The 14,794-nt window shown below is 39.9% G+C and overlaps 1 protein-coding gene across 7 annotated transcripts in view; it reads right to left on the bottom strand.

The window, feature by feature from the left end:
* glsb (glutaminase b) overlaps nt 1-14,794 on the bottom strand; it is a 45,718-nt gene that overhangs the window by 28,341 nt on the left and 2,583 nt on the right. For 3 of the 7 annotated variants that reach the window (XM_054788310.1, XM_054788314.1, XM_054788311.1), the window contains exons 2-7: nt 13,586-13,682; nt 11,671-11,792; nt 10,117-10,246; nt 8,743-8,822; nt 6,640-6,803; nt 5,718-5,776 (exon numbers count right to left, since the gene is read on the bottom strand). In XM_054788310.1, the coding sequence (XP_054644285.1) occupies nt 5,718-5,776; nt 6,640-6,803; nt 8,743-8,822; nt 10,117-10,246; nt 11,671-11,792; nt 13,586-13,682 (652 nt within the window). Of the gene's footprint in view, nt 1-278; nt 5,668-5,717; nt 5,777-6,639; nt 6,804-8,742; nt 8,823-10,116; nt 10,247-11,670; nt 11,793-13,585; nt 13,683-14,794 lie in introns of those variants that run through there. The other 4 variants (XM_054788315.1, XM_054788317.1, XM_054788316.1 and 1 more) reach the window with 4 other exon arrangements.

The raw sequence follows: 14,794 nt of genomic DNA on the forward strand, positions 1-14,794 counted from the left end.
CTGTAACATTTTCTATACATTCAAAACAGTGAACCATTCATGTTTTTACTTTAGGGTTTACATGTTTAAAGGCCTTATGTTGTTAGATGTTAAAAAGACAACACATTTTCTTTTTAACTTCTACCCTTAACTGTGCAGAAGAAGAAAACGATAACGCTGATGGAGAGTCACTACATAGGATTTCTACAGGCTATTTGGAGAAGGAAAGGAGAAGGGGAGAGGTCAGGGGTTTGGGGGAGTGCATGGAAAAATATATGAAAAAGGAAGTAAAAAATTACCAACGTCATTTGACCTGCAGCAGCAGTCATTATTTCCCACAGTTCCTAAGTCTGGAAAATATGCAACAAAATACAAAAACAGCAACAATATGTAGCCTTCAAGCACTAGGTAACAGTTTGGGGCATACTGCCACAACATACCATCATTTTAAAGTTAATTAGGCAAACAACCAGTTTGCACTTAAAAAAAATAAAATGAGGCATTAATGCCAAAGGGTGCAGACACACTTCTCTCACATACACTACTCCTTGCAAGTACTGTGGGACTCCGGAAAAGGATCCCAATCAGCTAGGTAGCAAACAGAAGTTTTCAGAGGTACATTATTCCAAAACACAGCGAATGTGCCAGTACCTCTGCCTCATCCACGATCAGACAAATTACAAAGAGTGGAAAAGGTGCCAGTCTTATTAAAAAACTGCACACTTAATTCATGAGCTGAAGTGAAGAATTTCACTTTACAGTACATGATTATAATGTGTGTCTTGATCAACATACCTGTTCTCAGTTCACCAGGAAATAGTGTATCAATATCATGACAAACCGCATCCTCATCAATGTTAGAGCAAGTTTACCTCAGCTCAAAGCTTTGACAGAAGTATATTTAAGGGAAACATGTCAGTCAACTGAAAGCCTTGAGACAGCTTTGGGAAACAGGGTAAATAAAGAGTTAGTATTAACGCTTGACAATCATGAGTGGAGTATACAAGAGGATTTTTTGTGTGATTTTACCATAATTAAATCTAACTGTAATTATATACAGTGCCCTCCAGAGGCACTGGAACAGTGAGGTCAATTATTTTATTTTTGCTGTAAACCGAAAACATTTGAGTTTGACATCAATAGATGGCTGAGACCAGAGAGGAGCAACATTTACATCTGGATCGGATGCACAATTTTGAAGATTGCAGCCATTTTTCATGGGAGCTAAAGTATTGGAACATGTGACTGACAAGTGTGTTTTGTTGCGATGGGCCAGACAAAGAGTGATTCAGAAGACATCAGGAGAAACAACAAAATGAGGGAACACACCTCCCCTGGAGCCAGACCTGGACATGGAACGTCACTTCTCTGGTGGGGAAGGAGCTCGAGCTTGTGCGAGAGGTTGAGACATTCCGACTACGCATAGTTGGACTAACCTCAACCCACAGTTTCGGTTCTGGAACCAAACTCCTTGTGAGGAGCTGGACCTTGTTCTACTCTGGAGTTGCGAGTTCCCGCAGTGGAGAGGCGGCAGGCTAGTGTGGGCTTATTGACAGCCCCCCAGCTCGGTACCTCTGTGTAGGAGTCATTCCCAGTGAACGAGAGGGTCACTTCCCTACACCTACAAGTTGGAGAAAGGGCAGCTCAGTGTACCCGGCCTGGAGAGCATCCATGCTGGTGACTCCATAGCTATACTGGGAGAATTTAACACCCATGTGGGCAATGACTGTGTGTCCTGGATGAGCGTGATTGGGAGGAACGACCTCCCTGATATGAACCCCTGTGGTGTAATGTTATTAGACTTCTGGGCGAACCACAGTTTGTCGATAACAAACACCATGTTCGAACATAAGGATGTCCATAAGTGCGTTGGCGTCTGTTCTGGATACGCGGATGACAAGAGGGGCTGAGCTGTCAGCTGATCACCACCTGGCAATGCGCTAGATTAGATGGCAGGGGAGGATGCCGGACACATCTGGCAGACCGAAATGAGCAGTGAGGGTGTACTGGGAACGTCTGGCAGAGTCTCTCGTTTGTCGAGTCTTCAACTCTCACTTGCAGCAAAGCTTCGACTGCATCCTGGGGAAGGACGAGGATATAGAGTCCAAATGGGCCGTATTCTGTGCCTCCAATGCTGAGGCTAAGCGGAACGCAGCTTCTGCGGTGGCTGGGGCAAAAACTCAGGTCTGAGAGGAGTCCGGTGAGGCCCAAATGTTTTCAGTCTGCAGCAATTTTTAAACACTCGTAAAGTTCCATTATTATTTCATAGTGGTGAATGTGCAGCTCATACTTTGCCACAAAACTTCCGTTCCGGGTCATGTGATTGTTGTTAGCAACTGAGACATTGAGTGATTATTGCTTGTTTAGTGTAAAGTAAACGGCTTATACTACTTATCCTCGAGTCCTGTCTCATTCTGAATCACATCTCCACAATTGGTGACGCTCACCGTGAGTAAAATATAGGCCGAAAACAGCCATACCGGTGACACTCATTGCTAACAAGGAAGCAAACGCCGGTGCTATCCATGCCCAACTTTTAGCAACACAGCACACGCCTGTGGTTTCAACACATTGAAGCCCAGTTCCCACTGCGAGGAATAACACAGGACGTGACAAAGTATTTCCTCGTAGTGGCCGTGCTGGACCTCCACTTTCTTTCATATGCAGGAATGGTATAACGAACAGTTTTAGTGGTTTTGAAACCGTGACTTTTTTCATACCATGGTATACTTTAAAACAGGCTTATGTCTATGTCTAAACTATACAGTCAAAAAAGAACAGCAGTGGTCTATAGCCTGCAAGTATCTAAAAACAAACAATACTATGCTTATAAATATGCTATTAGATAACAACAGTCAACTATTTTAACATGGCGGCATGGCTCAGGTGGTAGAGCGGTCGTCTGCCAATCTGAAAGTTGTGGGTCTTCCGTCCTCCTGTGATCATGTTGAGGTACCCTGGGCAAGATACTGAACCCCCAGTTGCTCCTGATGCTACATCATCAGTAGGTAAATGTGCTAACAATGTCAAAGCACTTTGAGGTGGAAGAGCGCTATACAAGTTTTTTTTTTTTTACAACTATTTTACATTCAAAACAAAACAGCAGTTCTTTTTATACAGAATTTTTTATGTACTGTATATTTAAAGGCTCAACGCCACTGCTCTTCTTTATTGTTCTTTTTGCATTTTTGCGTTGGCACCGTGGTTTTAATGGGCTGTGTAGTGGTTTACAGTGTAGAAGAAAAATAAAGTTTTATTTCAAATAACATAACCTCAGAGACTATCAGAGGGCATTACATAATGTCATGACCGTATCGTTACAATATTAGCTAACCATCTCTGTTCACGCAAAGAAGCAAGGGAGTATTAGAAGCCTGCGGCTCTCGTAACTCACAAATAACGGACAGTATATTTGGGTCATGTATAACATGACACCAGTGACAGTAAACTGAAACTTACTCACCTTGAATTATTTAAACAAGTTGGGTGCCTGTCTTTCAGGTGTTTGGCCAGGTTCAAAGTGTTCAGAGGTACCGTATACATGTTGGTTTTTGTGAATTTAAAATTGCACCGCATTCATCCGCCTTATCGTTAAGTCGAGTTAATGTGCTTTCCCCGTACTTGAGGCTTTCTTTTTTTTAAAAAGACAAAATGTTGTTCTTTGGCACTGACTGCCGCAAAAAACAAATGACTAGCGCTCTGAAAACAAGTCCAAAACAACAGTGAACTTGGGTATTTGCAAGCTACTTTACAAAAAACTTGCGCAAAGTGACTTATTGTAAGTGGCCACACTGCTGCTAAGTCACCTCAATTCTGATACGTGTGTACTAGATCGATATGGCTCATCGGGGGAAGTTGGATAGTCGATACTGACGATACCTAAAAAAAGCTGTTATCTGTGTATAATGCGTGTTGATATCGACTTGGTATCCAAGTATCGATTCTTGTGACAACCTTAAAATGTATGTAATGTATATGTGTCACACACAAACAGAGTGGCAGTTTTTCCACTAACAATGTAGGTAATGACGATTGACCTATTTTGCCTATAAAGCCCTCTTAAAAAAAAAAAAAAAAAACACCACCAACGCTCCATTTAAATGCCCTGACCTTCACATTAACCAAGCTATAAAGACACTGTTATTGTAAGAGCTAACACAGAGGAGCTACTTTTCTGGCATCGTGACACAGCGCCTTGGTCACAGCGCCTCAGGCCACTACCAAGTAGTAACGCTACCTCCTGGAGTTGCTGCTGCTGTAACTCCTTTCAGTTTGTAAAAGTTAATGCTCGGTTTCAAATCATGCATCGCATGTGTATTGTAGAAGGTTGTGGCAATAAGCCGAGAAGTTGATAAACTTTGAAATTCCACACACTACCAACTTAAAATCCGGACCAAATGTAATGTGCAAAATGACCAAAATACTGTAAGTATTCATTAATGTGAATGTGCCTGTAACTACCTTGTTACAACATGTATATAAAACATTGCTGGAGGTTTTTTTTAAAGAGGGGTTTATAGACGGAACAGCCGACTCCCCATTACCTGCATTGTTAATGATACACTGCCAGGACAAGATCACTATGTAGAACACACAAAAAAGGGGAAAGACGTGTGTTCTTGCCTGTCATGGGGATTGTGAATGATGGACAAAATATTTTTAAAAGTTCCTTTAAATAATCCATTATTTTGATTATTTGTTTTTCCTGCTTGGCTGGTTGTACTGCAAATGTGTCAAAGCGTAAAAATAATTTGAAAAAATCTGCAAGCTATCAGGAGGCATATTGTCTGGCACACTACATTGCAAATGAAATCTGTGAGAATGAATGACTTTTACAGTTGTAAAACTAGTAGTCATGCTACAGAAATTTTGTTTTAGGATAAAACTGAATTTCTAGTTGTGTAACAGCAAGACAGTTATAGATCATGTCTTTGAACTGCGTTGCCCAAATGGAAATATTGAAATGGAGTGATGCCAACTGTTGACAAGGTAGAGCTGTAATCCTGTGAGTCTTCTACATGAAGACTTCAAGCTGTTCTCTGTGGACCGGCGTTTGATTTAAATTAGAATTGGGGCTTGTTAAATGCCCTTCAAGAAGGATTAACACAAATCTTAGGCCCTGTCCACACGGGAACGTTCCTGATATCCCCCTCCCCGCCAGTTGAAAAAAAAAATTGCATCTACACTGTGCCGGATTAGTAAATAGTCGCATCCATGCGGGAATGGATCACTGGTTGAAAAACGAGGTAATACACAAGGCACACCTACATGTGGCGCTGTAAACAGGCCACATGACACACCAACCTACAGAAGAAGAAAAAAACGCATGTGCATAAGCCTGTGGTCTTCCGCAAAATATCAGCAGAACGTTGAATGGGGTGAATAATGCCAAAATCATGCTAAAATACTTTGCTGTTTTGATCTGAAAACGTTTCCGTGTGGACAGGCACTTAATCATCACAACAGACCACTTCTTTTGTGGAACAAAAGAAATGCTTCAAGCACAGTCAACGGAATTCGAGAGCCCAATGATTTGCATGTAGGACGTCAAATAGACACTACACTATACTAATTACCACAGTGGTAACAACTAAGAGTTTCAGGAAACAATGTGTTAAACCTGTACATTAATGCAAAACTGTGTGCCTATTTGTAAACACACATCCTATAATCCATTAACCCTAATTTTTTTACCGTTTACCTAAGAAAAAGCAGATAAAAACATGTATTGCTTTTACCTTTATCAGGGAGGTACAAACAATAGCGCCAGCATTCACCATTGGGTTGTGGGGCTTATCTGAAAATCAACAAGAGTTTAGTTAACATGTGGTGAATTGTAATAGTGCAAAATTGTCCAAATAATAAAAACAAATGCAGACATACAATGATCTACAAAAGAGGGCACACACAAATCTGTTCACCAAAAGGTCCTAAAAAAAATCCATCATTCATTCTGTTGAAAGAGTGTATTGCAATTAATCATTTGTCAATTGGTGACGCCATAAGATTTCTGCCAATATTGTCCAAACAACACAAATAAACCCTGTGAAGCCCCCCCACTATCAGCAGTTGCGGCAATAGTTTGTAAATAGGAAGGTCGTGAGGGCAAGCCTCTGAACTCTTTAGGAGTTAATGTTACACCTTACGTCACCTATAATTCATCAATGACGTGATCTCTTTGCAAAATACCACTGCCAGGCTGGGATTTAAACTGTTTTGACAACTACTCCCATCTCACTAAAAACATACATAATATAATCCTGTAACTAAATATGCAGTTTTAAGTGTACAGACTTCAATTCATATTTGGAGTAGCCTATTACAATGCAGCCTTTGGGGAAACGCCATTAGGGAAACGCATAGAGACATACAGTACATAGAGTCAGAGACATAGAAACAGATTGACAAGAACTATCACCGGTTAACTCGGTGTACAAAACAAGGACGACATTTTGCCAGCAGCAATTTCAGGCAATTCTCCTCACCCTCAAAACAATATTTCCCTTTGCAATTTCGGTGCAGGGAGTATGGAAACTCGGATCACATGAACATGAACATGAACATAGAACACAAAAACTTTTTTGGGCTGAGATGCCCAACTGATGCATACACAGATTAAATAATCCCTATGAAGACATGTAAGAAGATAAATATACTAACCATCTTCATCTAGAAAGAGCTTGTTAAAACGGAGACCACTGGGTTCCTTCCCGATGAAACTATGCACATACTCTGTGCCATGGTCATGAACAGCAACAGCATACTTCAAAGGCTTGACACAAGATTGCAGACAGAAGGGGACCTTTGAGTCTCCCACTGTGTGTCTACAAAAGGCAAACAATAATTATTAGCTTGAAATGCCCTAAATATTTCCAAAACAAAAACATCAAAACAATTACGAAAAAGTTAATTATCAATGTCAAATACCACTAAAAGGTGTCACGGGACACTGTTTGTTGTCCCACAAATTGACGATAAACAATATGATTGTCAACATTATTTTGAGACCTTATAGGCAGTTCATACTGTCTGTCAAAAGTTTGCAGCATATTTCGAAATGCTGGGTTTTTAACTATATTAAGCAACATTTCTTTTGTAATGTAGCAAACTACACTTTCTGTGCACATACACCATTTTGCATTGTTGCATTGTGAGTCTCTGTTACCAGTGTACTTCAGAACTACTTCTGCATTGCTTGCAAATGGTGTGGCTGAGGTTCGAAAGTTTTGATTTTGTTGTGTTGAAAATTTTTCCCGGTGACTATCTAGCGCTAACATGCTGCTACTATTTACATCCATTCTCGTCTTCAGTCACGGTAAGCTACAGAGCATGCACTACAATCGTTTCTCAGGCAGCCTGGGCTCTTGTGTTTTAAGAGCTGCACTGTCAACCGATTGCTAGTCTCACAATAGCCCGTGCATGTCTCTACAATCAAATAATCGAAGGCAGGGGTGCTTAAACTCTTTCAGCCTGCAATCGACTTTTATAATCACAAAGTCCCAAAGATCAAACTCCTACTATAAACATAAAGAATATATATATTTCGTATATTTATCAAGATGAGCATTCAAGTACATTGTATATGTACTCTATATCAGGGTGCACACACTTTTTCATGATCTACCTCTAATGATCTACCGCTAAAACTGTGTGCACAATTATTAGGCAAGTCAATATTTATTGTCATTTTTATTATTCTCCTTAGGAGACCAACACCCTTAATTAGGCGTGCACAATTATTAGGCAGCTTCTTTTCCTCTGGCAAAATGGGCCAGAAAAGAGACTGATCAGACTCTGAGAAGTCAATAACTGTAAAATATCTTTCATAGGGATGCAGCACCCTTGAAATTGCAGAAATTGCTAAGATATTACGACTTGACCAGAGAACCATTAAATGTTTTGTTGCAAGTGGACAAAAGGGTCGCAAGAAACATATCGAGAGAAAAACATGCAAATTAACTGCCAAATATTTGAGAAAAATCAAACGTTAACCTCCCAGGAACCAATTATCCTCCAGTGCTGTCATACTCCAGAACTGTAATCTACCTGGAGTGTCCAGAAGTGTTGAGTGCTCAGAGACATGGCCAAGGTAAGAAAGGTTGAAACCCGACCACCACAGAACAAGACACACAAGTTGAAAGGCTGTGACTTGGCCAAGAAATATCTGAAGACAGATTTTTCAAAAGTTTTATGGACTGATGAGATGAGTGTGACTACTTTTACATGCAGTCAATATTCGAGTTAAGGTCAACATTCCGGTTTCTGAAACATTCGGAATAACCCATTTACATGCGTGACGTGAAAAAACAAACAAAAAAAAAAACCGCACAGACAATGTTTTGATGCACGGTGAACGTCATGACGCAATCCGTGTCATTTCCACTTCTTCCTGTGTACAAAAACAACAACAACACCGGCACGGCGGATAATGAATGCCTTTGTTTGTGTTTTGGTGCTGGTACTGACCCACCACCAGTACTTGACACTATTATATCTCACTTTCTTCATTAGTGGAAGGCGAGAATGTGAAGAAATAAGAAATCCATATCCATATCCATGCTATATCCCCAGAGCCGCCGGGACACTTTTAAAGATGCGTTCGTACAAACCCTGCTTCGCGTCACTGCTTGCTCACGTTCTGATAGATTTCGCTATTGCGGTACTTTCTATTGTCAATAAAAGACATAAAGTTTCTGTCTTTCACCACACTAACGAGGTTTATTGCATTTTGAATGCTTGCTTTTGTTCCTGTGTCAGTCTTACCTCTGTCCATCTACCGTGCACAGAGAAACAGCCCACAGGTCCGGACTGAACTTGGCAAGTTGAGGAATGTAGTCTGCAACCTGAAAGAGCAAGAAGTAAGGAACCTGAAACAAGGGCCACAGCTACAACTTGAAGCGTGTGGAGTAATGTATAACAGACAACTGACAGTAAACAAGAATGACAGTGACAGAGATATACAGTATACTGTATAGGGCTGGGCAATATGGACCAAAATTCATATCCCGATATACAGTATTTATGTTGAATATCGATATATGATATATATCCCGGCATTTTTTCCACAGTTTAGACAAAGTCAGTCATAAAAAAACATGTACATACATACACACACACACACACACACACACACACACACACACACACACACACACACACACACACACAGAGTCATGGAAAAAATGATTAGACCACCCTTGTTTCTTTAGTTTCTTGTTCATTTTAATGCCAGATACAACTAAAAGGTACCTTTGTTTGGCCAAATATAACAATGACAACAAAAATAGCTCATAAGAGTTACATTTTATTGGCAGTACAGTGCTAAAGCTATTCATGTAAGAACTTAAGTGATTTTGGCTATTATCAAGAATACATTTTCAGCAATTGTTGGAAATGGGATATGGAATTTTGGGGGTGATCCGGATCACCGTTTGGATCCAGGCAATTGCAAGACATTGCAAGATAAGAACATTTTCGCCATTTGTGCATATAACTCCACAAAAAATGGTCAGAGTACTTGCAGAGCACTTGGGGGAAAAAAATACAGGACAAGTTTCCAACAGGTTCTACGAAATATCAAAGACTGATCGAAAAATTCTGCACAGGGCCAAAATTCCTCCACAGCTCTTTAAGAGACTCATTGCAAGTTATTGCATACGCTTGATTGCAGTTGTTGCCGCTAAAGGTGGCCCAACCGTTATTAGATTTAGGGGGCAATCACTTTTTCCACATAGGGCCATGTAGGTTTGGATTTTTTTTCTACTTTAATAATAAAATGTTTCATTTAAAAATTGCATTTTGTGTTCAGCTGACTAATACTTAAACTTGTCTGATGATCTGAAACATTGTGACAAACATGAAAAAAATAACACTGTATGTGCCCTACAGCTGGCTGGCAACCAGTCTAGGGTGTACCACGCCTCTCGCCGGCAAATCAGCTGGGATAGGCTCCAGCTTAAACGTGACCTTAATGATAAGTGTTATAGAAGATGGATGGCTTTTAAAAAAATATTTGAGAAATGTATTGTATTTAAAAGTTACTATCACTAGCATCTAACTACTTTTATCTGTGCATCTAGAGGACTGATATTAAAAGACACAGTTAATGAGATAAAGGGGCAATAGATAAGGACAAACCTGTCCTCCACAGAGATTTTTGGCACTCTCATATAGCTCATCAATGTGGGAAGTGAAGGATTGGAAGTCTGGGATGACGAACTTCTTGCGGAAGGCCTGCGTGAGCAGGACAATGTTGTGCTGGACACACCTGATGAACAAACAACAAATAGCATGCTCAAACACAGTGATTGCATGCAACTGAAGGAAAAGTTTGTGAATCAAGTTTGTGACCCTGATTTACAACAAACTCCAAAGATGTGGTTGATGCAGAAGCTTCATCACAATGTTTCAATTAGGGATGCTCCGACCGATCGGTATCGGAATCGGCAGCATAAAACCCTGATCAGAGCATCCCTAGTTTCATTGGTTCATCAGCTCAACCACATCACCTGCCATGAAACCATACAGAGATGATGAACTAAACCACAAGCTGTATAAAACCGCGCACGTCACAAAATTATCCAAGGTTTGGGTGACATGTCAACCCTCCTTATTTCAGTCATCACATTTTTATGGTATATTAACAAGGTGAATTAATTAGGGATGTCCCGATCCAATCTTCAGGATCAAGATCGGCTGCTGATCCAGTGTATTTTGAAGAGCGGGCCGGTCCAGTTGCCGTATAACGTTTATAACTGAGCCACACTCCAACATGGTAGGTGCAGTAATGCGCCTCAAAGCTGGTTGCCACGAGTCTCCCGCCACCCCAAGAAGAAGAAAACCCAACACCACAGTGCAGACATGACTGTGGTGTACCGTGGCGAAGTTAGTTTCACTTCGAACGTTGAAGCGAAACCAGTGATCACTGGAGCTTTCAAAATTGGGGCCCAGCCAAATATAGCAAGCATAAATAGAATTGCTTGGTGATGAAGGGTGCAGACAAGTTCGAACATCTACGTGGGTTGATCTGACTCATCTTAAGCAACTCTGATGAAATGTAGAATTACTACAGCTTCTGCCTAGGCAAACACGGCGACAGCTCTTCAACTTCAAAGAAGAAAACAACCACACATCACTCACGTTGCAAGGTGTGCGCTTACAACAATGCCTTGCACACTGCCACTCCATATTACGTTTATTATCATTCATAGTAGCGATGCAATAGTTCAGTCTGACTGGCTTCTGGCTGCCCTGTTCTCCTGAGACAGCTTTTCTCCAAACGAGATATGTTGTCACAGTTTAATCTCCCCTATTATTGAATTTAGGCAATAAATACATACAGTATGCTTAAATATGCATTTTCTTGACTAATAATAGGTCATACTCAACCACAAAACAGCATGATTATTTAATATATGTTTGAAAAACCGTGATAGAGTGAAGCTGTGAAATTCAACATTGCATTGTGTTTGACAAAGATGAAATAGAGTATAGAATTGAGAGTAGATGTAACAGACTATCATTTCAACCCAAGTATCTCAGATACTGTATATTTCTACAAAGCTGTAACTCTAGTGTAGTAACGTTTGCTTCTCAACTCTTAAAATAGCACATTGATGGGAAATATAACAACAGGCAACAAAGATACTGTGATGGGTGTGTACGATAGAGAGAGGATGCAAGGCAACTCACTTCTTGAATAGGTGCTTGTCCAGTGTAACACCATCTGGTGTGGTCTTTAAGGTTTCTTTGAGGGTTTCCATGCATTCCTTTAGTCTGGGATCTCCTGTGAGAAGTCCTGTGGCTTTAAGAGCCTAAAATATGAGATAATCAATATGAAAAATGGGAAATTTACTGCTGTATAAAATAATATATGAGAAACATGCTAAATAGCAACTGGATGTTGCTTCAGGTCAATGAAGTCCCACACAAGCAGACTAACAGTTTCTTCCCCTTCCCCGTAAGTGCTGCAAACAACCACACCCCCCTAAATAAAGCTCCATTGTAGGGATGCTCCGCTCAGGGTTTTTATGCTGCCGAATCAATACTGATCGTCCACGAGTGAGATCGGTCGATACTGATCACATATATACTAACTGTACATTTTTCAGTTGATTTCTGATCAGTGCTATTGGCCAGGGCCGCTCTTAGACAATTCCAAGGCCCCCTGGCAAATAGGTAATTAATAAATAATAAACTTTTAGGTAGATGGTCTTTTTTTTTTTTTTTTTTTACTTTGTGTGAAACAATTTCTGTACCATTTGACACAAACCTGAATTTAATTTGATGCATGTTTTGGAGAAATATAGAATACGTGGAAAATAAATTATTCAATAATGATTTTTAGCTCAAGATAACAAAATTAACAGAATAAAATACAAATATCTCTATTGAAGAGAAATCTGTCCTGCTCAAGTTAGAACAGAATAAATTCAGTGTTCAGATTCCAGGGGTGTCCATCACTATTAGAGCTGTCAACTATGTTTTATTTATGATGATTAGCAACACTTAAATAGTACACTACTTTATTTAACAAGCAGATCTCCACTCAAACAGTGTAATCATCGTCTTTGTGGTCATTTCATTACTTATGTAAAAAGGCATAAAGTCTGAATTCAACAATTATAATAAAAAATTACGAAGAGTTGACGCAAATATTCTTTGACCCTTTGTGGGTTACTCAAAATCAGCTGGCGAGATAGATCCCTGTGATAGTGTCACCATCAAAAGGCTGGACACACTGTGTTTATGTTCAAACGACACAAATAGTGTTTGATGACAATACATAATTACATGTAGTATAATGACAGCAAGATTGTAAAGTTGTTCAGTGATGCTTGAAAAAGTTAGCACGTACCCCATGAACGTGATATCCAATTGTGGCTTCCCAGTGGGACAGAAACAAGCTCTGAACTGACCGCATTGCTTGTTTGTTTTAAAAACAAAATGTCCCATCTGAATCCAAAGCCCAGAAGCTAGGCAGATAACTAGCTACTGTAGCTACCAATGTAAAGTACAGCCAGCGACAGACAAGCAACACGTGTAAACAAAGATACAAGAAAAGTCACATGGCAATAGGTTTGATAAGGAAGTGATCAAACACGCTGGTATCGATTGGCATAGCCTGTGTCAAGCCATTTTGCACTATTTTAGTATGTCTTTAAATATGCATGGTCTTTAAGACCATGCTAGTGTGTAAGTGTGTGTTTTTATTTTTATTCAAGTATTTTTAATTTGTTGCTTATTTATTTTAAACTTGTTTGCCCTCCATGGACCCCCATCACAATTGTTCCAGAGGGGAAAGGAAAGTTGTAGTTGTTGAAGAAATTTCTGAAACAACTGCGATGTTACAATGTAAACAGGCGCATGTTATTTTTATATATTTGTTAAAGTTCATATCTTGGGAAATAAATATCTTAAATGAAAACTTTAATTAGTAAATTATCATTTATTATCACATAAACACACACAAAAGTACCGTTGAGTACCAATACAGATTCCCAGGTACTTGATATCGTCACCATATTGGTTCAAATGTGAAAGGTACAAATCTGACAACAGGTGATAACGGCTAATATGTCCTCATAACTGAAATTGAAAAACTTACTGTGAGAAATTTATGAGCAGGAATCTTTTCTTGACCTTCTGCAACTGTGTAGAAAAGCAAATCCTCCAGACTAGGCAGAATGCCAGAATTTCTTCTTCTAGGTTGGATAAAACATAAGTACAAGACAGATATTTTAGTACATTAACTGCTTCTGCAAAATTACTGCATTTAGCATGCATATCTCATGTTAACCAACTGTTTATCAATCATGTACTTTAGACAATTTGATCCACTGCTTCCTGGTAATGGAACCAAAAATGATTTTCTAGCGATCACGTCTGGCCCTTGTCTCGCCAAACACCGACACTTGGTGACCAATGTAGAACACTGCTTTCACAATTAGAAAGCCTCTTCTTCTTCTGCTTCTTCTTTTGTATTTTAGTTCATTTAGCCATTTTTATGCTTGAAAATGTTAAATTTAAGCAACACGGTGCAAACATACTCATAGAACCAGAGTAGCACATACACAGCCGCACTAGCATGCTCTGCTAAACTAAGCTAACCCAGCTAGCTTCCATTCACGCTGCGTGAGAGGAGTGCGTTACAGTGTTTCAGGCCGCCGTACACTGAGGCCGGCAAAATTATAGTTTGTTTTCATTTATCGTGCGGTTAATAGTTATTAATTATCGTGACAGGCCTATTGTTGTGACTTAAGAATATAATGAGTTCTAAAAAAGGAAATAAGGGGGGTATACGGCGAAAGTGGCTGTGTGCTGGAGCCTACCCCAACTGACTTCGGGCGAAAGGCGGGGCACACCCTGGACTGGTTGCCAGCCAATCGTGGGGCCATTTACACAAATTGACAATTTTTAGATTAACATAACATGCATGTTTTTGGAATGGGGGAGCAGAACTAGGTACACAGAATATGAACATGCAAACTCCACAAAGAGATGTTCCAACAGAGATCAGGGCTGCACAGTGCAAGCATTTCACTCGCATATCGACCTAGAAATGGATTGTGTGAGTAGAAAAAATAGAAAGAGCACACATATGAACCCATTCAACGACCCTATGATTTCCATGTTAATGGCATCACGGAACTGGCAAATAAAAACGGAATGTACTATTAAACACGGACTCTCGCGTAAATTGACATAATGTGAATGAAATGCTGTGTGTGAAATGCTACATGCTGTGTGTGTGCGACTCAGGCTATATGAGTGTACAACCTGTTGTGTTTTAGTTCTTTTTAAATTAAGTGAACAT

This window comes from Dunckerocampus dactyliophorus, chromosome 9 (genome assembly GCF_027744805.1).
Source record: "Dunckerocampus dactyliophorus isolate RoL2022-P2 chromosome 9, RoL_Ddac_1.1, whole genome shotgun sequence".
In the NCBI taxonomy this organism is placed as follows: Eukaryota; Metazoa; Chordata; class Actinopteri; order Syngnathiformes; family Syngnathidae; genus Dunckerocampus; species Dunckerocampus dactyliophorus.